The 22848-nt window shown below is 34.5% G+C and overlaps 4 protein-coding genes across 5 annotated transcripts; all 4 read left to right on the top strand.

The window, feature by feature from the left end:
* Positions 1–446: 446 nt before the first annotated feature.
* Positions 447–3622, top strand: LOC7486038 (protein translation factor SUI1 homolog). The gene is made up of 5 exons (XM_002310425.4): positions 447–630; positions 2114–2221; positions 2312–2517; positions 3182–3235; positions 3327–3622. Exons 2-5 carry the CDS (start codon positions 2185–2187, stop codon positions 3369–3371), a joined length of 342 nt encoding a protein of 113 aa, XP_002310461.1. The 5' UTR covers positions 447–630; positions 2114–2184; the 3' UTR covers positions 3372–3622.
* A 2647-nt stretch (positions 3623–6269) lies between these two features.
* LOC7486037 (protein translation factor SUI1 homolog) lies at positions 6270–9324 on the top strand. Of its 2 annotated transcripts, XM_006380250.3 has the most exons (5): positions 6270–6437; positions 7818–7926; positions 8016–8221; positions 8914–8967; positions 9061–9324. In XM_006380250.3, the coding sequence occupies exons 2-5, from the start codon at positions 7890–7892 to the stop codon at positions 9103–9105; spliced, it is 342 nt and encodes a 113-aa protein (XP_006380312.1). In that variant the 5' UTR covers positions 6270–6437; positions 7818–7889; the 3' UTR covers positions 9106–9324. The 2 variants fall into 2 exon arrangements, with proteins under 2 accessions (XP_006380312.1, XP_002310460.1); XM_002310424.4 differs by lacking the exon at positions 6270–6437 and having other exon boundaries at positions 7794–7926.
* A 2654-nt stretch (positions 9325–11978) lies between these two features.
* On the top strand, positions 11979–13094 carry LOC18100861 (MYB-like transcription factor ETC3). The gene is made up of 3 exons (XM_006380248.3): positions 11979–12242; positions 12600–12681; positions 12773–13094. Exons 1-3 carry the CDS (start codon positions 12119–12121, stop codon positions 12858–12860), a joined length of 294 nt encoding a protein of 97 aa, XP_006380310.1. The 5' UTR covers positions 11979–12118; the 3' UTR covers positions 12861–13094.
* A 7196-nt stretch (positions 13095–20290) lies between these two features.
* Positions 20291–22729, top strand: LOC7491783 (isocitrate lyase). Its single transcript, XM_002310422.4, has 3 exons — positions 20291–20424; positions 20675–22277; positions 22365–22729. The coding sequence occupies exons 1-3, from the start codon at positions 20395–20397 to the stop codon at positions 22460–22462; spliced, it is 1731 nt and encodes a 576-aa protein (XP_002310458.1). The 5' UTR covers positions 20291–20394; the 3' UTR covers positions 22463–22729.
* Positions 22730–22848: the final 119 nt, after the last annotated feature.

The raw sequence follows: 22848 nt of genomic DNA on the forward strand, positions 1-22848 counted from the left end.
ATTTAAAACAATATTAATAATTAAATTTTGATCGCATTTGACCTGGATTCATAAGAATAACATATATATAAACCATCTAGGTGGTCCAGTAGTAAAAGCTTTAGATCAAGAGGTTTGCTTCTTCTGTGGTCTCAGGTTCGAGCCATGTGATTGTTCATATGATGGTCACTGGAGGCTTACATGGTTGTTAACTTTAAGACCCGTAGAATTAATCGAGATGCACGCAAGCTGACTCGGAACATCACGTTAAATTTAAAAAATATATATATATATATATATATATTCCTAGTCAGTCAATTCAGGTTATAAAATAATGCTTTAAAGGTTATAATAACCAATTCGAGCTTGCAAATCAATATTTTTTATTAAAATAATGTAGTTTTAAAATTAAAAAAATTAAAATAAAAGCTAAAAGTCAAACTTGGATTTTATAATTGAACTTAAGACGTACGGTATCAAGGAAAACCCCAGTTTTCTTTATATAGATACCGATTACCGACCCAAAGAAGTTTGCGTGGTCGGTAAATCTTCTCTCTCGCCTTATATAATCATAATAACATAGAAAGAAATCCCATTTATTCTCTTATCGTTCTCCTGTCTCCTTGCTTTGATCCCCAATCTTTCTCTCAGGTAATAATTCATAGTCGTTTTCTAGCTTGTTTCTTTGAAGGGTTTGTTTTGGTTGCTTGAGTTTGATGATCGTTGTTTTTGTTTTGGTTGTATGTAAATATTGGGTTTTGGTTAATTTTGTGTTTTGTTTTGATTGTTTCGTTACTGGGATAATCTTAGTTTTGGTTTGTTGTTCGTGATGGGTTTTTGTTTTTATCATGGTTCGTGATTTTTGTTGCCTGGTTTTTGCGGAAAAATATGTACTTTTTAATTATCTTGGTAGGTTTTTCTGCATGGTGTTGAAGGATTTTTTTTATTACGGATGATGAGCATGGGTGTCTGTTTGTTTGATAAGGAATTCGGGTAAAGGAAGGCAGAAAAATCGAGGTTTAGGCTGATGAACATTTGTTTTGCAAAAGCTGAACATGAAATTGAATGAGATCGTTTTTACTGACTAATCTAAATTTTGGTTTTCAGAATCTGGGTTTTGGATTTTTTTTCTTGGTTATGTTGTGTGCTTTTAATGTGATTTCATTCTGTGTTTTTCATCTCTTCTGTTACAACACAGTTCCTGGAATTAACCATACAATTTCTTTTTTTATGTCAACGATGAGTTTTGAGGTAAAGTTTGAAACTTTCAGGTGATAGTTGGGTGGGGGTGAGTGATCTCCAAGTTAGGAGTAATATTTAAAGTTTGGATTAAAAGAATTTTGATCAGAAATGATGAAACTTGCGACTCAGATGTCATGATGGAGTGTTGTGTGACTGGAGTTCATAGCATCTCGATAAGAGATGGAATTGAAGGGCATAACTGCCTGTAGTGATGTAGTAGAACCAGTACTTAAAGATGTTTGTTGAGCAGTTGACAGGAAACATGCTTTTTAGATATAATAATCTGGACTAATTGTTGATGATAAGGTGTAACAGTGGCTTGATAGGGAATAGGTTGAGGAATAATTTTGTTTCTGAAAAGATAAACCATTATTTGAGAATAATTAGCAACCATGAGGAGGGACTTCAGTGAAGGATGAAATCAATGAGTGGTCTGCTGGAATTTGGCTATGATTCTGTACAAGATACTATTATCTGTTTGTTAAATGGAGGAGCTGATCATAGCTAGAACCACCTGACGTATGGATAATATCTAAATGCTTTAGGTATTTTAGGTTTTGGCACTGAGTTCAGTGAGGTGTCATTGTAACTTTCTTTTGTTGCCGTATTTGTTAAAGATTGACAAATTTTACCTGTTCTTTTATTTTAATTCATTGTTAAAAACTTGAAATCTTTCATGATTACTTTCTATACATCTAAAATAAGGAATTTACTTTCTAACTTGCTTGGTTTGTTGAAATTATGAAATTAGAACTGACAATTGGATAGTACATCTCTCTAAATATTTTTAGTGGTGCATCTCTCTAAATATTTTTAGTGCTTGTTTTGACCTGTTTAGCTTTTAAGACTTTTCTGCATCTTGATTAATTTTGTTTTCTGCCGTTTGATTCAGCTCACAGAAGTTTGATTAATATCAAAGAATTGCTCGTTGCTATCACTTTCTACTTCCAGAATCTCTCTTTCATGTCTGAATTCGACAACGCTATTCCAACTGCTTTCGGTATGTTTTATTTGTTGGATTAATATATGTTTAGCGTTCTGATGAAATTAGAAGTTTATGCTAATAATGTTTCTTCAATGGATGAAATAGATCCCTTCGCTGAGGCAAATGCTGAGGACTCTGGTGCTGGGACAAAAGATTATGTTCATGTGCGCGTGCAGCAGCGAAATGGGAGGAAAAGCCTGACTACTGTTCAAGGGTTGAAGAAGGAATATAGCTACAACAAGATACTTAAGGACCTCAAGAAAGAGTTCTGCTGCAATGGAACTGTTGTCCAGGACCCTGAGTTAGGCCAGGTTTGTTTCTATCTATGTTGTTTTCAGAATGTCCTTGAGAGGTATTATCATAAATCTGTACATAGTCTGCTGTTGCAAACAAGGGGTGATTACATGCAGTCCTCAGCTCTTTTGTTATTCAAACTGTGGGGAAAATGACGTGTAAAGTATTTTGGAATATCTTCTTTGAAAATAAAGATCTTGTAAAGCTAGATTTTTTTTTATATTATGGGTGGGTATTAGATTCTCCATTACCCACGCATCCCTTGTGGAACGATCCATTGCATGTTGGGAGCTATCTCTGACATTCCTTTATTCCCTTTCTTGCTTAGAAATTTCCATCATTATCTCTTACAGTTGGTTTGAATTTGATATCTAGACCAACCCAGAGAATGAACACTTGCAGCATGGACCTTGGTTTCTCATTTGGCATGGAATAGAGAAACACCACATCTGTCCAAACATTTGGAATTATTGTATTAGCAATAGTCTTTACTAGTGCCATTCAATTGGTAACTAGTAAGCTGTGCCAACATGAAGAGAGTGTCAGTAAGGATGTGTGTAACCTTTAATCGGCCGTCTTGTGCTTGCACTAAATACCAGTGCATAAGCCTGGTTTGGATATATTAAATATCTTTCTGCCGAAATAATTTAGTGTGAGCACTGCTTTTGTGCGTGGCTGCAGGTCATTCAACTTCAGGGTGATCAAAGGAAGAACGTATCCACCTTCCTCGTGCAGGTAACAAACACATCCTGGTCTTGTTTTAGACAAAGTACTTGTATATTTAGCAACCATCAATGAAAAATCTTCGTTTACTCTCTGTGAACAGGCTGGCATTGTGAAGAAGGAAAGTATCAAGATTCATGGTTTCTAAGAAGTAGCAAGCTTATTGCTAGGATACCTAGTTTACACGTCTCGCATGGTAGAGCTTGTGTCCTCCTCAACTTTATTTCAGGATATTCTGCTTTCTGCATTTTTAAAGTGGATTCGCTTCTTTGTGTGTGATGTGGATTTAGTATGTACAACCACCGGATCTTTCACCGGAATAAAGGTTGCTCGCTGTGTGGATTTAATATGTATGACCACTGGATCCCTTATCAGAATAAAGGTTGCTGGCGTTCTATAGATGTTTGTGTTCCTTGCAGTAAATTAAACCTTGAAAAATTACGTGATCCTTTCTACCTTTTCTTCAAGTTGAGAACAGAAGTAATATAAAATAATATTTCAAGCCTCTTAAACTAGGTTATTTTGGTGTTTTTGTTTTCTGGTGTTTTTTTTTAGTGTTTTTAATTTTAAAAAAATATTAATTTGATATTTTTTTTAGTATTTTTTTATGGTTTTGATTTGCCAATATAAAAAATAAAAAACAAATCTGGAAAAAAAAATTATTTTAATATTTTTTCAATCAAAAAGTTATTTTTAAAAATATTTTATAGTTTAATCCCAAACATCCCTAATCCCTATCATCCCTTTTATATGTTGGAAATTTAACATACCTTTTATATGTTGGAAATTTAACATTTTTTGGGCATTGTTATTAAACCTTGTATAATAATTCATATTTAAAAAATATTGTTTAGATTATGATTTTCTTTAACAGATAAATCTAAAAAAAAATTAAAAGCAAGAAAAACAAAATAGGCTAGGATTATTTATTCGTTAAATTTATAACTTAAGTTATGAACTTGAATTAATTTTATTTTTATTTTATTATATGATAAAAGATATAAAAATCTTTTTACAATTAACTAGTACTGAAATATAGAAATTAATAAAAACTCAGCATTACATTAAAGAATATAATTGTTGCTTGACCAATATTTTGTTTCTTTTTTATTAAAGGGTGGATAACTTGTAATCCATCCTAAATATACTCTCTAGTTTGAAATAAATATGGAGTTATAGAAAACACCAGATTTGTTGTACACGCTCTACCACAAGCAGGGTAAAAATAAAATTCTGGCATAAAAGAATCTGAGACTTGAACCATTGGTTCAATTGATAATTTAAAAAATATCTAAAAAAATCAATAACAATAAATAAACTAATCAAAAAAAATAATAATGAAATTTTTTTTTTAAAAAAAAACAAAAGAAAAACATACATAAGCTAACCTCTTAAAAGATTAAACGTTAAAAAAAACATCAACTTCAAAAAGAAAAAAAAACCAAGTAAGCTCATACAAAACTATTAAACATGATTTAATCTTCAAAACTCACAGCCCGTGAAATCTTGAACTCAGATTCAATCAAAAAACATAAATTTCAATCAATTTAATTTTGAATGATGAAATCATGGGAAAAATATTGATAAAAACACTTGTGAAAACAAAAACAAATAGTAATAAAAAGAAGATGATAAAATTTGATAGAAAAAAAATCAAAAACGATGAAATTTGATAAAAAAAAATAAAAATGATCTCAAATAAAAAATAGCAATAAAAAGAATAATGACCAAATTTGGAAAAAAAAATCATAGAGGGTGGAAATTAAAAAAAACATTTGTAAATTGATAAATTATTTATAGTTTTAAAAAAGATAGGGGTTAAATTAAAAAAAATATTTGTAATTTTATAGATAATTAAAAAAAATAGCGATCAAAAGGATATAAATCAAATGTAAAAAAAAATCAACTATGGTGGCTAGTCTGAATTTTTGAAGAAGTTGGTGCGACGTTCAAGGTAGATAGAGAGAGAATGAAAAAAAATATTTCAAATATCATTGTAAAAAGCAGTGTTCGGTTGCTGAATAATCCCACAAGAGTTCCTCAAATGACGACGTACTAACATATCTTCTAAAAAGTTTTTTAAAATAATATTTAATATATATCAATTACAATAATGCCCATGAAAAATCTTAAAATTTTCAATAAAATTAATATAAAATGACTAAAAAGCTATTGTGAGGGAATGATGTTAATTTTGTTTTTTATAGACTTTAAAGTAATTATACTATTTTAAGGGAAAAATATCAAGATGCCCTTGAGTGAAAGACATTATATATTTTTTTATTATATGGTTAAACGAGTAATTTTATTGTGCAATAAAAAAAAATGATTAATCTAATCTTATACAACTTGTTACAAGCATTTGTATCATGATGAAAAAATCATCTACTTAAAAGATTAGTTAAATAGTTTCTTTGTTTAAGGATAATTTCATAATTATACTATTATAATGAATAGTATCCCGAGTCTCGATGCACATTTACTTCCTAAGGACAATTAGCTTTTTTAATAGCTATCATGCTTGGATCAAGATCTAGATTGTGGGAATGAGTCAACTCATGTTTATTTTAAAATGACTTGTTTAAGTTTTTTTTTAAATATAAAAAATGACATTATTTTGGGCAAAAAAAAATTAAAAAGTTGAAATGATTTGTTTTTGAATAAAATTATTAAAATTGACTTGGTAGGGTCTTCTAACTAAGTCAATTTTAATATTAGGTTATTTGAATGTGATAAACCCGATTCTTAAATAAGTAAAAAATAAACTTGGTTCAAGTTGTGCTCTTAGATCGCCGGATCCACCCATTGGCCAAATCAAGATTAATAGCTAAGGTAGAAAATGAAAAAAAAAAGAAGTTCCATGTTTACTAAAATGCCCCTCTTTTTTTTTTTTTTATAGAAAGAATTATAAATGGGCTCACCCATGTGCTCATTGGGATAGTTGTTTTATGGGCCTCAAGCCCTTTCCCACATAAAAGAAAAAGGTTAGCAACTTAGCATAAGGGGTAAGAATCAGGACCACTGTCTGTCCCTATCCCACGTGGCCTCCAAACAATCTCAACCGTAGAAACAGCCGACCCGAAGAAGCTGCTGAGGTCAATAAATATTGTCTCTCACCTTCGCATAATCACCATAATCGCCAAAGAAAGAAACCCAAATTTCATCTCTCATCTTTCTTGGGTTTTCTTGCTTTGTTTCTCAATCTTTCTGTCAGGTAATAATCCATAGTTTTTCTAGCCTGGTTTCTTTTAAGGTTTTGTTTTGGTTTCATCTTGTCTTTCTGTTTGTAAATATTAGGTTTTGGTTAATTTTGTGTTTTGTCTTTATTTTTTCGTAATTGGATTTTTTTATTGTTTTTTGTTCATGATGGTGTTTTGTATTATTGTTTGTGATTGTTTTTTGTTGGTTTTTGCGGGAAAAAATGATTTTTTTTAAAATATTGGTAGAAATTTCTGTATGGTGTTGAAGTTTTTCTTATTTTTTCATTTCTAGCCTGGATGATGAGTATGTTTTTCTGTTTGTTTGATAAGGATTTGAGGGAAAGGAGCTGAAAAAGTAACTGCATATTAACATTCAACCTTTTCTATTGGCTGATCCAAATTTTAATGTTTAGAATCCAGCTTATGTTGTGTGTTTCTAGCTCTCTTAATTGTTTCTAGCTTTTTTTTTTTTCACTTGTGGACTGCTAGAACACAGTTCCTGGAATTATTCAATCAATTACAAGTTTTTGGTTATGTTAATAATGGGTTTATTTGAGGAAAAGTTTGAAACTTTTATAGGCTGTTTGGAAACTTAAGATTTGAGTATAGGGTATTTTGATAGAGAATTATGAAGCTACAGACTTGTGCCTCAGATGGCATGAGGGACTGGTGTGACCAAAATTCATAGTGTCTTGTTAGGAGATGGAAGGAGATGACCCTTAATTTTCTGTAGTGATATAATGGAACTAGTACTTAAAGATGTTTGTTCATCAGTTGACAAGAAAAGATATGTTTGATGAATGGGGTGATCCACATGCATTTTAGATTTTATTATTTTGGACTGATTGTTGATGATAAGGTGTAACAGCTGCCATTATAGGAATAGATTGAGGAAATAGATTTGTTTCTGAAAAGATAACCCATTTTTTGAGTGAAGTCGGAAATCATTGAGTGGTCTACAGGAATACGTGGCTATGACGCTGATTAAGATACACACATCTGTTTGTTAAATGGTGGTGTAGACTGTAGCTAGAACCATCTGATGTATGGATAATCTGTAGCTGTTTTAGTTATTTTAGTGTTTAACAGTACTGATTTTGTTTTTTAATTTTTTTTTGCGTTATTCGATACAGAATGATAAAATTTACCATTCTTGCATTTTAATGTATAGTTAAAATCTTTCATGGTTATTTTACACATCCAAGGATTTTACCTTCTCATTGCTTGGTTTGTCGTAAATGTGAAATTAGAACTGATGATTGGATAGTAAAGCTTTCTAAGTCCTTTAGCACTTATCTTGACCTATTAAATTGTAGGATTCTCTGGATCTTGATCTGTATCTCTCTCCTGTGGAACCTTCCACCCTTAATTTTGTTTTCTGGCATATGTTTCAGCTCAGAGAAATTTGATTAATATCAAAAGAATTGTTTGTCGGTTTCGCTTTCTACTTCCAGAATCTTTCTTTCATGTCTGAATTCGACAACGCTATTCCAACTGCTTTTGGTATGTTTTATTTGTTGGATTAATATATATTTATCATTCTGATGAAGTTAGAAGTTTATAGTAATAATGTTTCTTCAATGGATGAATAGATCCCTTTGCTGAGGCAAATGCTGAGGACTCCGGTGCTGGGACAAAAGATTATGTTCATGTGCGTGTACAGCAGCGAAATGGGAGGAAAAGCCTAACTACTGTGCAAGGGTTGAAGAAGGAATATAGCTACAACAAGATACTTAAGGACCTCAAGAAAGAGTTCTGCTGCAATGGAACTGTTGTCCAGGACCCTGAGTTAGGCCAGGTTTGTTTCTATCTATGTTGTTTCCAGAATGTCCTTCAAAGATGTTATCATGAATCTGTACATAGTCTGCTGTTGCCAACAAGGGGTGATTGCATGCAGTCCTCAGCTCTTTTGTTATTCAAACTGTGAGAAAAATGACGTGTAAAGTATTTTGGAATATCTTCTTTGAAAATAAAGCTCTTGTAGCTTTTCTGATATTATGGGTGGGTATTTGATTCTCCATCTCCCATGCATCCTGTGTGGAAAGTTCCTTTACACGTTGGTAGCTATCTCTTGACACTTCTAAATTCCCTTTCTTGCTTATAACCTCAGTTGCTTTCCAAATCTTTCTCTATTATCTAGACTATAACCTTCTGCATCCATAACAGATGATTTATTTTCCATCTATTCCCCCGAAGCTACTTAGAAATTTCCATCATTATTCTCTTCTAGTCGGTTTGTTATCTAGACCAACCCAGAGAATGAGCGCTTGCAGCATGGACCTACAATTCTCATTTGGCATGGTATAGAGAAACACCACATCTGTTCAGACATTAGGAATTATTGTATCAACAATAGTCTTTACTAGTGCATTCAGTTGATAGCTGCTAAGGTGTGCCAACATGAAGAGAGTTTGTCTGCAAGGACGTGTGTAACCGTTAATGGATCCTTCTTGTGCTTGCACTAAACACTGCTTTTGTGCATGGGTGCAGGTCATTCAACTTCAGGGTGATCAAAGGAAGAACGTTTCCACCTTTCTCGTGCAGGTAATAATCACATCCCTGATCTTGTTTTAAATGTAGTTCTTTTTATATTTAGGAGCAATGAATGAAAATTTTTCTTTTGCTCTCTGTGAACAGGCTGGCATTGTGAAGAAGGAAAATATCAAGATTCATGGTTTCTAAGAAGCAGCAAGCTAATTGCTATACCTAGTTTACACGTCTTCCATGGTATCAAGTTCGATATAGAACTTGGCATCTTTAGCTTGTGTTCTTTTCAACATTAATTCAGGATATTCTGTTTTCTGCATTTTAAAAGTGGATTCGCTGCTTGTTGTGTGATGTGGATTAAATATGTATGACTACCGGATCCCTTGCCAGAATAAAGCTTGCTGGCGTTCTATAGATGTTTGTGTTACTAGCAGTAAATTGCATGATCCTTTCAACCTTTTCTTTAAGTTGAGAACAGAAGCGGTTGTGTGCCTCTTTGTAATCACTCTTCAATGTCCATTAAGGAGCTTTTGTTATATTTGTTCTCAGATTTCAACTTGGAAATTTTATATGTATTTACTTCAGATGTTTTTTTGGTATGTATTTACATGTCCAAATAGATATATATTTGGACCTGACAAGGATTTCTGACGGGTTTGTTGAGGATGAACACAACTTCTGAAATAGGTTGTTCCATACGCTTTTTCCTTCTTTTTTCCCCCCTCCTGTTACCAAAATGCTGCAACTTGTAAGTCACAAAAACCAGTCAGGGCAGGACAAACTTCCTTAATTAACACAACGGCCTGGTGGTTCAATCCATTATTTGCATCTTGTATTAGCCTTTTTGGGCCTAGGTGGTCAGGGCCTGTTCTGTGGCTATTTGTTTTGTTTTCAGGCCTGATTGGTCATGACCTGACAGGACTTATTTGGGTTGGTATAAATATTTGGTTTTTGTATGTAGCCTGTTTCAGTGGGTATTTGCTTTGATTTTCGGGTCGGGTCTGGTTGGACCCGGCTCATCACGGCTTGATTTAGTGGGTTTTCATACCTAGTTAGACATGACTCATCACAGTTTGTTTTAGTGTGTTTTCACCTTGGTTTTTGAATCTGGTTGGTCCCAATATATCGAGGGCTGTTTCGGTGTTCCATTCGATTCATTGTACCGAAACAATATAGTGATGGTTGTTTTTTTTTTTTAATCTTTGAAGGGTAAAATAGTATATTTACAAGGTACCAGATTGAACAAAGATAATTTGGTTTTTTCATATTTTTAAAACAGAACAAAATGATTAAATTATTTTTAAAATTAAAATTTATTTAACGGATATTTAAGAGTTTTTTTTTTTGAATTTTTATTTTTTATAAAGTATAGTAAAATAACTAAATTACTTTTAAAACAATATTTTTTTAACCAGAGGTTTATTTTGTATTTTTCATTCTAATTTTTGAGTTATAATCTAACTGACTAAGAGGATTAACTAAAAATTACAAAATATTATATAAAAACCAAAAGTGCCAGCACGTGCATTTGTGTAGGATGCGTTTGTGCTATTCAGGCGTCTCGTGAGGAGGATTTGACAGCCATGGCGCAAAGGTGATGGTTCTGGCCATGCGTTTGTGCGTCTCGTGAGGGGGATTTGACAGCCATGGTGCAAAGGTGATATGGTTCTGGCCATGGTCTAGCGGCTACAGAGAGGCTAGGCGGGGAAGACAACAAATTCTCATCATCTTTTACCATTTTGTTTATCTTAAGCAAGCGGACAAGGGGGATTCACCAGAAAAAGAGCTCATCGACTGAAGGACAAGAAGGAGCAGCCATCTTGTACTTGTCAAACGTAAATTTATACAGGAATAAACAAGTGTTCCGTAGACATCAAGCAAGTATATGCACTTGTCACGTAATTAATGTACGTAGGCATACTATTTTCTTATCTTCTTGTTTGTTTTCTTCCTCGCATTTCATGTGCTTTCTCCAATCAGCCATGACCTGAGTCTCACTGGTCTGGTCTCCATCTCAACACTGTTCTAGGTCCTGAAAGAAAACAAAACTGAGCAGAATACAAAGCTTATCATTTTCTACCTAACACCTACCGAACCCCAACAACACACGTTACTGAGAAGTTGCTGTCTGACTGCGCGGTTCAATTATGTTTTCCATGAGTTTTTGATTTTCTTTTGCTTTAATTTAGTTTTTTTTTATGTTTTTAAATCTATTTGATATACAAAGTTAAAAATAAATTTTAAAATATTTTTCTAAGTAAAAACACACTTTATAAAACAATTTTTTTCGATGCTCTAAGCACCGATCGAGGAGTATTCTAACTGCAAAGCTAACCCAGTTTTTTAAGTCTGTCGAGGTTCGATGAGGAACACTCAGGGATTGTCCCTAGTAACCTAGAATGCATAAAACCTCCTTTTAGACTCTTGTTCATGCCCGAAGTAGCTTCAGACATTTTTCTACTTCTTCCTTTAACCCATTCATCTCTAAATATTATTTAACTCAGAAACCTATTTCAAACCCGACATTAAGATCCCAATGATCTCAAGATTTGGAAATAAGATTCGTTTTGTTTTTAATTGACAATATTTAAGTGTTTAAATAACAATTAGTCAAAATGTCCCATTAAGTATTGGATAAAACCTTCAAAAAGTTAAAGGAAGTGAATGATTGGAAAAACTACGCACAGTCGCACACCGTTATTACTTGGCTTGAACAATGGTTTAATTAATCCAGGGATAAACATCAACTTGTGTGCTTAATAAACTCATAGTTTTCGCCACTCAAAGATAATCATGGGATTTATTTACAATATTAACATAAATTACATGTTATTTTTGTCTAAAATTCGATCAATCTCAACTAACTTATTTTTTTAAATTTTAAAAAAAAATTATTTAATTATTAAAAAAACTTTTAATTTTAAAATAAACTTAGATTAATCTTCCGACTTGTAGCCCTTGGTATTAGTAAATATGATGGTCACAGTCACAAACTTCCCCAAGTAGAAACGAAAAGAATCATTTAAATAATGGCTACAAGAACGAACCAACCAACCGTTAAGTGTTCAACTACCTATCAAAGTTGGACTAGCGACACACAATTCCTTCAACTACCATTCTTCGACACCAGCGCCCATTCTTCTCCATCCATCGATGTCCACCTTTCGCTGTATCTTTTTTGCCCTTCTCTATTAATACTCCGCCTCTTATGTCCCTTCAATTTCACACACAGTTACCCTCCATAGACTCAAAAGATTTTAATTTTTTTTTGCTCTTAATTATGGCTGACTCGGATCACTCCTCTAGTGATGATCTCTCTGTTGATTCTAGAGGTACTTAATTTGAATGTTTGCCCTCTTTGTTAGTTATTCAAGGGTCGGTCGGTTTTGCATTTTTTTTCAACTTTAATGATTGATTTTAGAGGTACCCTTTTGAAAGTAATGGTGTTTTCCTTACACTTTCTTGATTTTAGTCATGGGATTATTAATTAGTACATGAAAATGCTCAAAGGAGCTCTATGTACTTTCATTTTGGGCTTATTTCTTTGTTTTCTGGCTAATTTCTGCTCCAGTTGTGTTTTTCTTTCTGGGTTTCATGGTTATTACAAGATTGAAAATTGTTAGTCCTTTATCTTAAGCTACCAATTTGAAACTTAAGATTGGATTTTTTTCATGGGTTATAAATCGCAGATACAAGCCAAGATTCCAAGCTTGAATTCTCAGAAGACGAGGAAACTCTTATTACTAGGATGTACAATCTGGTTGGTGAGAGGTAGGCTTAAACTTCACTTCTCCCTTGTCCTTCATCTGTCTGTTTACTACAACCATTTTAGTTTTGATTGAGAAAGTTTTGATCTTTCTAGGTGGACTTTAATTGCTGGGAGGATTCCTGGAAGAACAGCAGAGGAAATTGAGAAGTACTGGACTTCAAGATACTCTACAAGTCAGTAAATTAGGGATCTACGTCCAAGGTCCTGTCTGATGTCCTAGAGTTGTCAAAATTTTGGCTGGTTTGTAACAAAATCTGGTTCTACTTAGGAACTGCAATATGGGGGTTTAGCTGTGATCAAAATATCTGTACAATGGTTTTTCAATGCGGTAATGGTAGTTAATTAATGTTTGGGAGCTAGATTGTAAGATGAAATCTGCTTGTTAATATGGTAAATTGAGAAATTTTTACATGAACCTAGACACCCTTTTATTTGGTCTGTATGCATATAATTCCAATGGTGGTGAAACGGAGCTTTCAATCCATGGAATTTGTATGAAAATCTTCAAGCACAGATGCTATCTATTCCATGATCTATGAGACTGGCCGGGATTGGTGACTTGCATAAAGATGCATCATAAACAGATCCTTGACTTCTTAACTTGGCTAACATTTTTCTTCTGGGACATCAATTCTGGTACCATTTTGAACTCAGGGATCTGGTGCCAGACAAAATATGAAAAGGGAATAGGTATGATATTTATAAACGCATCCATGGTCTGACTGCCATGCTGAGTCCTCTGGCTCCGGCTCAGGGCAGAGTAGTATAGCAGTGATCCAAGAAGCATCTTTTCCCATTCAATGATTTGTGGAACTTTAAGAGCTCAATGTTTCGTGTCAGTTGTCATATTCGTGAGAAGAATTTGGCTGATGCAAACAGCCGGAGATATTTCGTTATGTCTAGTCTTTTTCATCTTTTGTGGGCGGTGTCTAATTTCGTTGGTAAAATCACTTGATATTTTATCAAGCAAATGACAATTTCAGAGTCAATTCTTGCAAATACCTAGAATGGAGGGATTAAAAAAGAGTACAAAACTCTTTTTCCTTGTAATATTTTATAGTTCAAGATCCAAATAAGGTTCCAGCAGTTTAAATTTTAAAATTTCAACAAAATACTGATTATACTCTGGTTGTCTAACCTGGATGGCTAGCATATTGAAACTCAGTTTATAAAATCTGATTCGAGTTGGATTTCTAGCTGAATCAAATAAGAAATTAATCTGACAAAACCCAATTAATCTAACAATGATTTTAGTAATTTAGTTGAACAGATTAAACCTAATGATATGGACTTCTTTTGTTTTCAGATGAGAGCTGAGACCGAAGAACTCCATCTAAACTCTGAAGCCCATTGTGGCATGGTTGAAATAATTTACTCTGATGGTAAATGGAGTTGCTTCCTCTTGTTATCACATGAGATACGATTTCTTCTATGTGTAGTTTACTCAAAATCTGACTGAAAATTAAAAATTTCGGATTCTATTCATAAACATTGAACATTACAGCTGAAAAAATGTCTTATTCAGTGACGTGAGGGTAGAGAAAAACATGTTCAACTGGATATGAAGGGGAGAGCCGTCCTTGACTTAAGAAAAAACATGTTTTTTGTTTTAATGAAGAAACACATAAATGCTTAATCTGTTTGGTCAACAAATATAGAGTACAACGTTTGCAGACTTCTCAATTAAAGTGGAAAAAAAAAAAAAACAAAGAAGGATAAAAGTCTTATTGTTCAATCTCACGTAAACACAATTCTAGTATAAAGTGTTGGTTTGTGTTAAGTTGTTACGTGATATCATGCTTGAAATATATAGTAAGATTTAAGTTTGTGAATATTTAATTATGAATATTTTGATATCATATTAAATAAATATTTTAATCTAATAGTATAAATTGTTAGGTAAAGCCGTAATATATAATTTATATTATTTTCTAAAAATTTATATTTATATTTTAAGATAGATTTTATTTACTATCTTGTGATAAAAAAGATGAAGATAATAGATATAAATATGACATATTTGTACAAAAAATTCACTCCAAAACTATATTGATATATTTATTTTACGTGTTTATTTCTTTAACCAAATATATTTATATTTCTTTGTATCCATTTTTTTTTATTTGAAACAATAACCAAACACAACCTAAATAATAATAACAAATCCTTATGATCTCATTAAAAGATGTTACAAAATAAGTTGAAAGGATAAGTTTTTATATTTGATTTATCTAAGAAATTTTAGTTTTTATGTAAAATAATTGGCTTGAAAATAATATTTTAATCAAGAAAAAAAAAGTTATTTAATTCATCTATATATAAATTGCATTTTCTTATATCATTTTAAGATTTTTTTAATCTCATATATCTATCTTTTTTTCTCATATACTATTATGTCACTAATCGTATTATAATCCAAGGGCTGACCAAACACTATCTTAGAGCTGCATATAAGCTTATTATAATCCAAGTGCTAGATGACTCAAAAGATCCTGCCATTAAGGTTGATTTCCGCCTCTAGCTCATCTTGTAATTTGCCTTGAGTTTTTGTTTTGATAAGCGGTATAAACTTACAGGACGAGAAATGGCGACAAGAGAGAAAGCAAATACAAAAGAGAAGACTCTGATAAAACAGCAGCAGCCAAGTTCTACCCAGTAGTATCCTTTCTGTCCTCAAAACAGCAAGAAACAATGCAAAGCTTGAAGACGATACCACCACTGAAGATGAAGTCAAGATTCAATGTATAATCTTCTGGAATTTCATGAGCTAAATAGTTTCCATATCTGTAGCACAGCCTAGCCAGCGGAATTCACCAACCAAGAACAGAATCTCTAGAACCCAGTTTTTGATAAGCTTAGGAATACAAGATAACGACTGTAGTAGGCAGAAAAGAAACCAAAAGTATTATGCAGGATGTCGATTTTTGAAGAGCAAAAAAACCACAAACAGAGGAAAAACATTAGTGAGCGATGAATTGCTTCGTCTAATCAGGCGAGCTACGAAACCAACGCTTCTGTCATTTTTATTAGAGGATCAATACTTGAAGGAGGAACCAACTGGGGAAACCATAAGCGCAGCATTGATATTCTGAACAGAGAGCCTGCGGCTTAATAAGAATCCAGCCTTCTGAAGATACCACAACATCATAGCCATGCCCTTCAAGCAATGAGGAAGGCTGGAATTTCCCAAGAAGCATCCAGGCCCTTCAAGCAATCTGGAATTCTATTCCTTTCCAGCCAAGACCTCATATGGAAGATCACCACGTTTGGAAAGGGAATTCCTCAGGGCAATTCACCATAGACTCAGCATGGGAGTTGCTTCGAGACACCGGAGCTGTAAATACCATTCACCATTTTGCTATGGTTCAAAGGCCATATCCCTCGCCAATCCTTCATTTGGCTTGCTTCTCTGGAGCGCCTTCGCACTATGGATAGACTGCACATTACAGGGAGCATAACAAACACAACATGCTTTCTTTGTGGAATGGAGACTGAAAACCATGACCACCTGTAATTCCAATGTTCTTACTCCAGCACAGTTTGGGGAGCTGTGACCAGCAAGTCTGAAATGCAATGGCCTAACATCCCTTGCATCAGCTTCTCCAGTGGGCCTCCTCCAAATTTCAAACTCATCATGAAATCACTCATCTGCTAGCTCGCCTCATCCTATCCACTACGGTGTATTTCCTATGGTATGAACAAAACAACCGCATCTTCTGCCAGCACTACCAACCTCCTCAGTACCTAAATGAGGACATCTTCCAACTGATCCGAACTCACCTGATGAACTTTGATCACAAGTGTACCATCCCAGCTTCTATCCGAGACTCCTGGGACCTCCAAGAGCCTTAGCTTCCCGCCACTTCTTCCCCCTGTAATTTAAACTAAAGGGTTGGCTTTTCTCAAGCAGTCAGCCCTCTTAGTGTAGCTCCCTTAATCTTTCTTTTTTAATTCCTTTTCCTTTGCTGTTTTCGTTTCCTTTTTCTTGTATCCCGGAGGTATGCCTCTCGTATTATGTCCTTTTTATTCTATTTATACAATTAATCTTTTCCAAAAAAAAAAGAATTGAGAAGCCAAAATGAAGAGTTCATGATAATACCAAGGTCTATTACATGGTTTAAGCATCCAATTAACCACATTAGCAGAGTCAGATTCTACAATAATGTTTCTTCCAAACATATCTTCTCTTGAAGAACATAATTCAAGTGCTTTAACAACAGCAAGCAATTCAGCTTCATTAGAATCTGACTCCAACAGGTATAGAGAATAAACCCAACACCATTCCATCATGATCTCTTAGAATTCCATTGTGATTTGCCTTGCTGAAAGGACTTGAAAATATATGTTTGTGTCCAAAGTAAATGACACATCAAGATAATAAAAATAAACACCTGTACAGAGCTTGGTGTTGCTAGAATGTTAGAGATAGGCAAGCGAAGGCCTTAAAATAAAGCATGAGAGTAGGGACAACAGGAATGGATACAAGGCAGGAGCTCTTAAAGATGGCATGAAACACAGCTATGTTAAACAATGTGATTATGTGGCCATATTTGGTCCTGATTTTAAGCCTGAACCCGACTTTCTTTGGCTCACCATACCATTTCTAGCTCACAACCCCGAAATCGCTCTTGTTCAAGCTCGTTGGAAATTCTGTAATCTTGATTACTATAACTAATTTTGACATCCTTGATTAAGCTAATCAATAAGGTCTAGTATATAATTAAGTTGATCAAATTACTTTTCTGGGGCGTGGCTGGTTTTTTGCAGTCAATTCCAATGAATGCTTGATGTCAAGAATGCATGAGATGTCATTGGATTACCATTTCACTGTGGAGCAAGAAATGGGGTCTGCAACTTATACGTCCTTCCTTCAACATTCTTAACAAAGCCATCAAATTCTAATGTCCAATGAATCTTAAATGCGAAATTGGATAAATAATTGGTGCAGGTACCGCCGGCGTCTGGACAATTTCAGCAGAGAATGAAGCCGGAGGGTGGAAGAATCGAACAACGGTACTGGAGGATATGGATTTGGCTATCAGGGGTAGTCTCAAAAGTTGGAAGTTTGTTTATATTAGTGTCCTCAAGGTGACATTAAGAGCCTGTTTGGCTATGCGGTTGAACCTGCTTTTGACTGAATTTTAATTTTTTTTTTTGCTAAAATTGAGTGCGGTTTGTACTTTTTAAATCGTTTTGATGTGCTGATGTCAAAAATAATTTTTAAAAAATAAAAAAACATCATTGGCATGTATTTCGGCACGAAAAGCTATTTGAAAAGCAACCACTACCACACTGCCAAACACCCTCTAAATTAAAAAGAAAAAGAAAAAGAAAAATTCCCAACAAAATTTGATTAATAATTTGACTAAGGTTCAATTTCAAACCAGTTTGAAAATAAACCCAACTTGAGACAAACTTGATGACATACCAGATCAACTTGTCAAAGACAGGTTGTGATTTAATTTTTTATAATCAAGATATTTAATGACTTGATATGAAAAATCCAGAGAATCGGTAATTAATATCAGGTAATGCTTGGTAAGCTAGTTAACCAGTAAATATGGTAGTAGCAAGTGGTGCCCAATAAGTTAGGTAACCAGCAATTGTGGGAGTAGCAAGTGGTGCCTGATATGCTAGGTAACTTGTAGTTGGTACATGCAAAAGATCTGTTTTTATAAACGTGAGGATTCTCCGATTGTAAAGTAGTAATTATACAGAGGGAGAAAGTGCAATGAGATTTTAGAAAGATAGACTTTGAAAATATGCATGCTAAAAATATTAAGAATAAAAAGATTGTGAACCTTTGGCTTAAAAAATTCATGATATATTTATAGCTCATGAACTTTATTATTTTATGAAGAGGAGGAACTAAAATATAATTTTATCTTCGTGATATTTTGAATTATATTCTATACAAAATAATATATATGGGATAAACATGAAATAGCATAGGTTTTATTTGATAACTATCATTTTAGATATTCTTGTGAAGGAGATTCGGCTGCATAAAACCCTCTTTTTCTGAGGGGGTGCAATATACCATCAACTTCTTATAGTAATCTAAATTGGTCTCTAACAGCTATGATCATGGAATCTCATTGAAGGACAGAACCAACTCCAAAGAAATGTGAGATAAGAAGCTTCCTTTTTCTTTCTCGAAGTGCTAAAAACTCCATACCCTGCTAGAATCAATTCAGGACCAGTAAACCCTAAGTCCCCACCTCTGCACAATCTATCAGAACATTTTCAATGTCACAGACTGCAAAACAAACTCATAAAATCCCCCATCCCCAAAACCCACCATTGCCCATTGCCCATTGGACAATTCCTCATCCTCTTCCTCAATCAATCCATGTGCGGAGTGCAAATGGGCGATTTCCTCCATCTCCCCATGTTTATGTGACGTCTTGTCCCAATTCTCCATCACATATCAAATGCAAATGGATAGTTATGGACTGCGTACTCGCTCCAGTAATAATCATAGGGGTTAGGGTTAGCACAGCAATGAAATATTCTCGTGGTTGTCATCTTCTTTATATACAATTTTAAAATGCTTACATGGTTGTCATCTTGCAGAGCAGGAAGACACAGAATTGTAAAGACAGTCACCACCCGATCTCGCTCTCCTAGGAGCCCGTGCCTGCCCTCTACCACTTGACACTACTAACATACATACATATATATATTTTAACATTAACATATTAAAACAATATATGAAATATAAAAATAATTAATCCACGAGCCATTCATATTTGTACGTTATCGTGTAATTAACTACATAATTAACTATTATATCCACTAATATCTAGCTACACCTCACTTACGTACAAGGATTAACATCATTTTAATCCAAAATCATAGATTAAATGTAGGATAAACGCACATAATATATTCTACATTCTCAATCTAAAAAATCATTACAAAGTTGGATTATATGATTTCATAACTTATTCAATAAAGAGTTTAACTGAAAAACAATAATTTATTTTGTTTTAAATTATTACATGGTGTTAAGTAAGATTTATTGTCTTAGAAATCAAGATTAATTGGATATAGTTTATGTTTTAGACAACGAGTATGAAATCTCAAGAATGATTTTATAGAAAGAATTAACTTAATTAAGCTATTAATTTTAAATTTTTGGAAACAAAGAAAGAAACCGGGCACACACGACTGAAAATGGTGACATCAAATGACGAAAGTAAGACGATATGCATGGTGGCAGTGTCTAGTTGGGAAAGATTGCCATCACCAAACGTGCCCTTGCATGCAGATGCAGCTGATCCAAGGGACAAGTTACACTCATAATGCAAAAGAGACACAAGATTAAATGGTTCGAATTAATGCAATGAAAAATAATAAATTAATTTGTTTTCTCCCTTTAGGCAAAGTTTTTTTTTTCTTGTAAATTTAGATAGAATTTGATTAATGTAGGGAGATAGAAAAGATAAAGATAGTTTTTTTTTTATATATATTCTATCTTGAAAATATAAAAATTCATTCAAAAAAATATTCTAGAAATAATTATTTCATATATCTATTTCTTTAATTAAATATATTTTCTTCAGCAAAGATAATCATAAGGATGTATGTGAACACCCTTTTGTTATAAATTGAGGAGGTTGGAGAAGCCTTTTGCATGAACTTCTCTTAGTTGTTTTTACACTCAATACGAAGGAAAAGGAGTATTCTTTTCTAGAAAAAGAGTTCTAGCAATGGCTGCATCTTACTCGGTGCCTTCAATGGTGAGAGCCTTAACAACACCTTTTTATTCTTTTCGTGCAAGTTTTCAAGTACTCTGTAGATGATATTCAAGACAGTATTTCTCTTTCTTGCTCGACATGCTAAAATCCATCACAGTATGAACTATGTGCACCAATTTTCCTTCACAAAATTATTAGGATAAATAGAGCAAATGTTTTGGGTGTTTTTTCTTAGTAATTAAATAATCAGAAAATCTTTACAACGCGTGATTATATTGCAATTTGTAAGCAGATAATGGAGGAAGAAGGGAGGTTTGAAGCCGAAGTTGCAGAGGTGCAAGCATGGTGGAACTCGGAGAGGTTCAAGCTAACCCGCAGACCATACTCAGCAAGAGATGTTGTGGCTTTAAGAGGCAACCTAAAGCAAAGCTATGGCTCGAATGATATGGCCAAGAAGCTGTGGAGAACTCTCAAGACTCACCAAGCCAATGGCACTGCCTCTAGGACTTTTGGTTCCCTTGACCCTGTCCAAGTGGCCATGATGGCTAGGCACTTGGACAGCATTTATGTTTCCGGTTGGCAGTGCTCCTCTACACACACCAGTACCAATGAACCAGGTCCTGACCTTGCTGATTACCCCTATGACACAGTCCCTAACAAAGTAGAACATCTGTTCTTTGCACAACAATATCATGACAGGAAGCAAAGAGAAGCAAGAATGAACATGAGCCGTGAGGAGAGGGCTAGGACCCCATATGTTGATTACTTGAAGCCAATAATAGCTGATGGGGATACTGGTTTTGGAGGCACTACAGCAACTGTTAAGCTTTGCAAGCTCTTTGTGGAGCGTGGTGCTGCTGGTGTCCATATTGAGGATCAGTCCTCTGTGACCAAAAAATGTGGTCATATGGCTGGTAAGGTGCTTGTTGCTATTAGTGAGCACATTAACAGGCTTGTCGCTGCAAGGCTGCAATTTGATGTTATGGGGGTGGAGACAGTGTTGGTAGCTAGGACTGATGCAGAAGCAGCTAATTTGATCCAAACCAATGTGGACGCTAGAGATCACCAGTTCATTTTGGGTGCCACTAATCCAAATCTTAGAGGGAAAAATTTGGCCAATCTTTTGTCAGAAGCAATGGCTGCTGGTAAAACTGGAGCTGAACTTCAAGCCCTTGAGGACAATTGGCTTGCAACGGCACAACTCAAGACATTTTCTGAGTGCGTTACAGACGCAATCAAGAGTATGAATATTGGAGAGTATGAGAAGGAGAGGAGATTGAATGAATGGATGAACCATTCTAGCTATGATAAGTGCCTGTCCCATGAACAAGGCCGAGAGATTGCTGAAAGATTGGGTCTTAACAATCTTTTCTGGGACTGGGACTTGCCTAGGACCAGAGAAGGGTTCTATAGGTTTAGAGGGTCTGTGGATGCGGCTGTTGTTCGTGGCAGGGCTTTTGCTCCACATGCTGATCTTATTTGGATGGAGTCTGCGAGCCCAGATTTGGCTGAGTGCACCAAGTTTGCAGAAGGATTGAAGTCAATGCATCCTGAGATCATGTTGGCCTATAATCTTTCCCCATCTTTCAACTGGGATGCATCTGGTATGACCGATGAACAAATGAGAGATTTCATTCCTAGGATTGCTAAGTTGGGTTACTGCTGGCAGTTCATTACACTGGCAGGTTTCCATGCTGATGCACTGGTCACCGATACTTTTGCAAGAGATTATGCTAAGAGGGGAATGTTGGCCTATGTAGAGAGGATCCAGAGGGAGGAGAGGAAAAATGGAGTTGACACCCTTGCACATCAGAAATGGTCCGGTGCAAATTACTACGATCGGTATCTGAAGACTGTCCAGGGAGGCATTTCCTCCACTGCAGCCATGGGCAAAGGTAAGGGATACACATATTTTTTGTATATTAAAGGAGAGTTTAATTGGAAACAACTTGAAATTCTTGAATTCTAATACTGTTTTACAGGAGTGACCGAGGAGCAATTCAAAGAGACATGGACTAGGCCAGGAGCCATGGACATGGGGGGTGCAGGAACTGAGGTGGTTGCTAAGTCAAGGATGTAACAGAAGAGCTGCTTTTGAGTATGGTTAATGGGTCATTTGGAACATTAACCAGTTCCTATATTCTGGAACTGGAAGTGAATAATTTGCGGAAATAATTTCCATATGCTATTAGGCCATTCTTGGCTACTTTTTTTTTCCCCAGCCACATTGTGCTTGTTATTACTTGTTCTAGCTCTCTCTAAAAAGCCTTCGTCAAAATTGGAACTCGCCAATGTTTACTGTAATTCAGTTCGTATGTTTGCAATATTATATCATGTTTCTGCTTTACTGTACGCCATTGCTAAAGCACACTCAGGCTAGTTCCTGAAACTTACTAGCATTTAACGCATAGTTACTTGACTGTTACTAATCAAAAAGCTAAAAATCTCCGCAGGAAACATAGAAAG

Source organism: Populus trichocarpa, chromosome 7 (genome assembly GCF_000002775.5).
Source record: "Populus trichocarpa isolate Nisqually-1 chromosome 7, P.trichocarpa_v4.1, whole genome shotgun sequence".
NCBI classification, from domain to species: Eukaryota; Viridiplantae; Streptophyta; class Magnoliopsida; order Malpighiales; family Salicaceae; genus Populus; species Populus trichocarpa.

Excerpts from the sequence above, each read along its gene's own strand:
- LOC7486038 (XM_002310425.4), top strand. The coding sequence starts at position 2,185 with ATGTCTGAATTCGACAACGCTATTCCAACTGCTTTCG. Across the intron at positions 2,518-3,181 it reads AGGACCCTGAGTTAGGCCAG|GTCATTCAACTTCAGGGTGA; the intron begins GTTTGTTTCTAT and ends GCGTGGCTGCAG. Across the intron at positions 3,236-3,326 it reads TATCCACCTTCCTCGTGCAG|GCTGGCATTGTGAAGAAGGA; the intron begins GTAACAAACACA and ends CTCTGTGAACAG.
- LOC7486037 (XM_006380250.3), top strand. The coding sequence starts at position 7,890 with ATGTCTGAATTCGACAACGCTATTCCAACTGCTTTTG. Across the intron at positions 7,927-8,015 it reads CGCTATTCCAACTGCTTTTG|ATCCCTTTGCTGAGGCAAAT; the intron begins GTATGTTTTATT and ends ATGGATGAATAG. Across the intron at positions 8,222-8,913 it reads AGGACCCTGAGTTAGGCCAG|GTCATTCAACTTCAGGGTGA; the intron begins GTTTGTTTCTAT and ends GCATGGGTGCAG.
- LOC18100861 (XM_006380248.3), top strand. The coding sequence starts at position 12,119 with ATGTCCCTTCAATTTCACACACAGTTACCCTCCATAGACTCAAAAGAT. Across the intron at positions 12,243-12,599 it reads TCTCTCTGTTGATTCTAGAG|ATACAAGCCAAGATTCCAAG; the intron begins GTACTTAATTTG and ends TATAAATCGCAG. Across the intron at positions 12,682-12,772 it reads TACAATCTGGTTGGTGAGAG|GTGGACTTTAATTGCTGGGA; the intron begins GTAGGCTTAAAC and ends TGATCTTTCTAG.
- LOC7491783 (XM_002310422.4), top strand. The coding sequence starts at position 20,395 with ATGGCTGCATCTTACTCGGTGCCTTCAATG. Across the intron at positions 20,425-20,674 it reads CTTACTCGGTGCCTTCAATG|ATAATGGAGGAAGAAGGGAG; the intron begins GTGAGAGCCTTA and ends ATTTGTAAGCAG. Across the intron at positions 22,278-22,364 it reads CACTGCAGCCATGGGCAAAG|GAGTGACCGAGGAGCAATTC; the intron begins GTAAGGGATACA and ends ACTGTTTTACAG.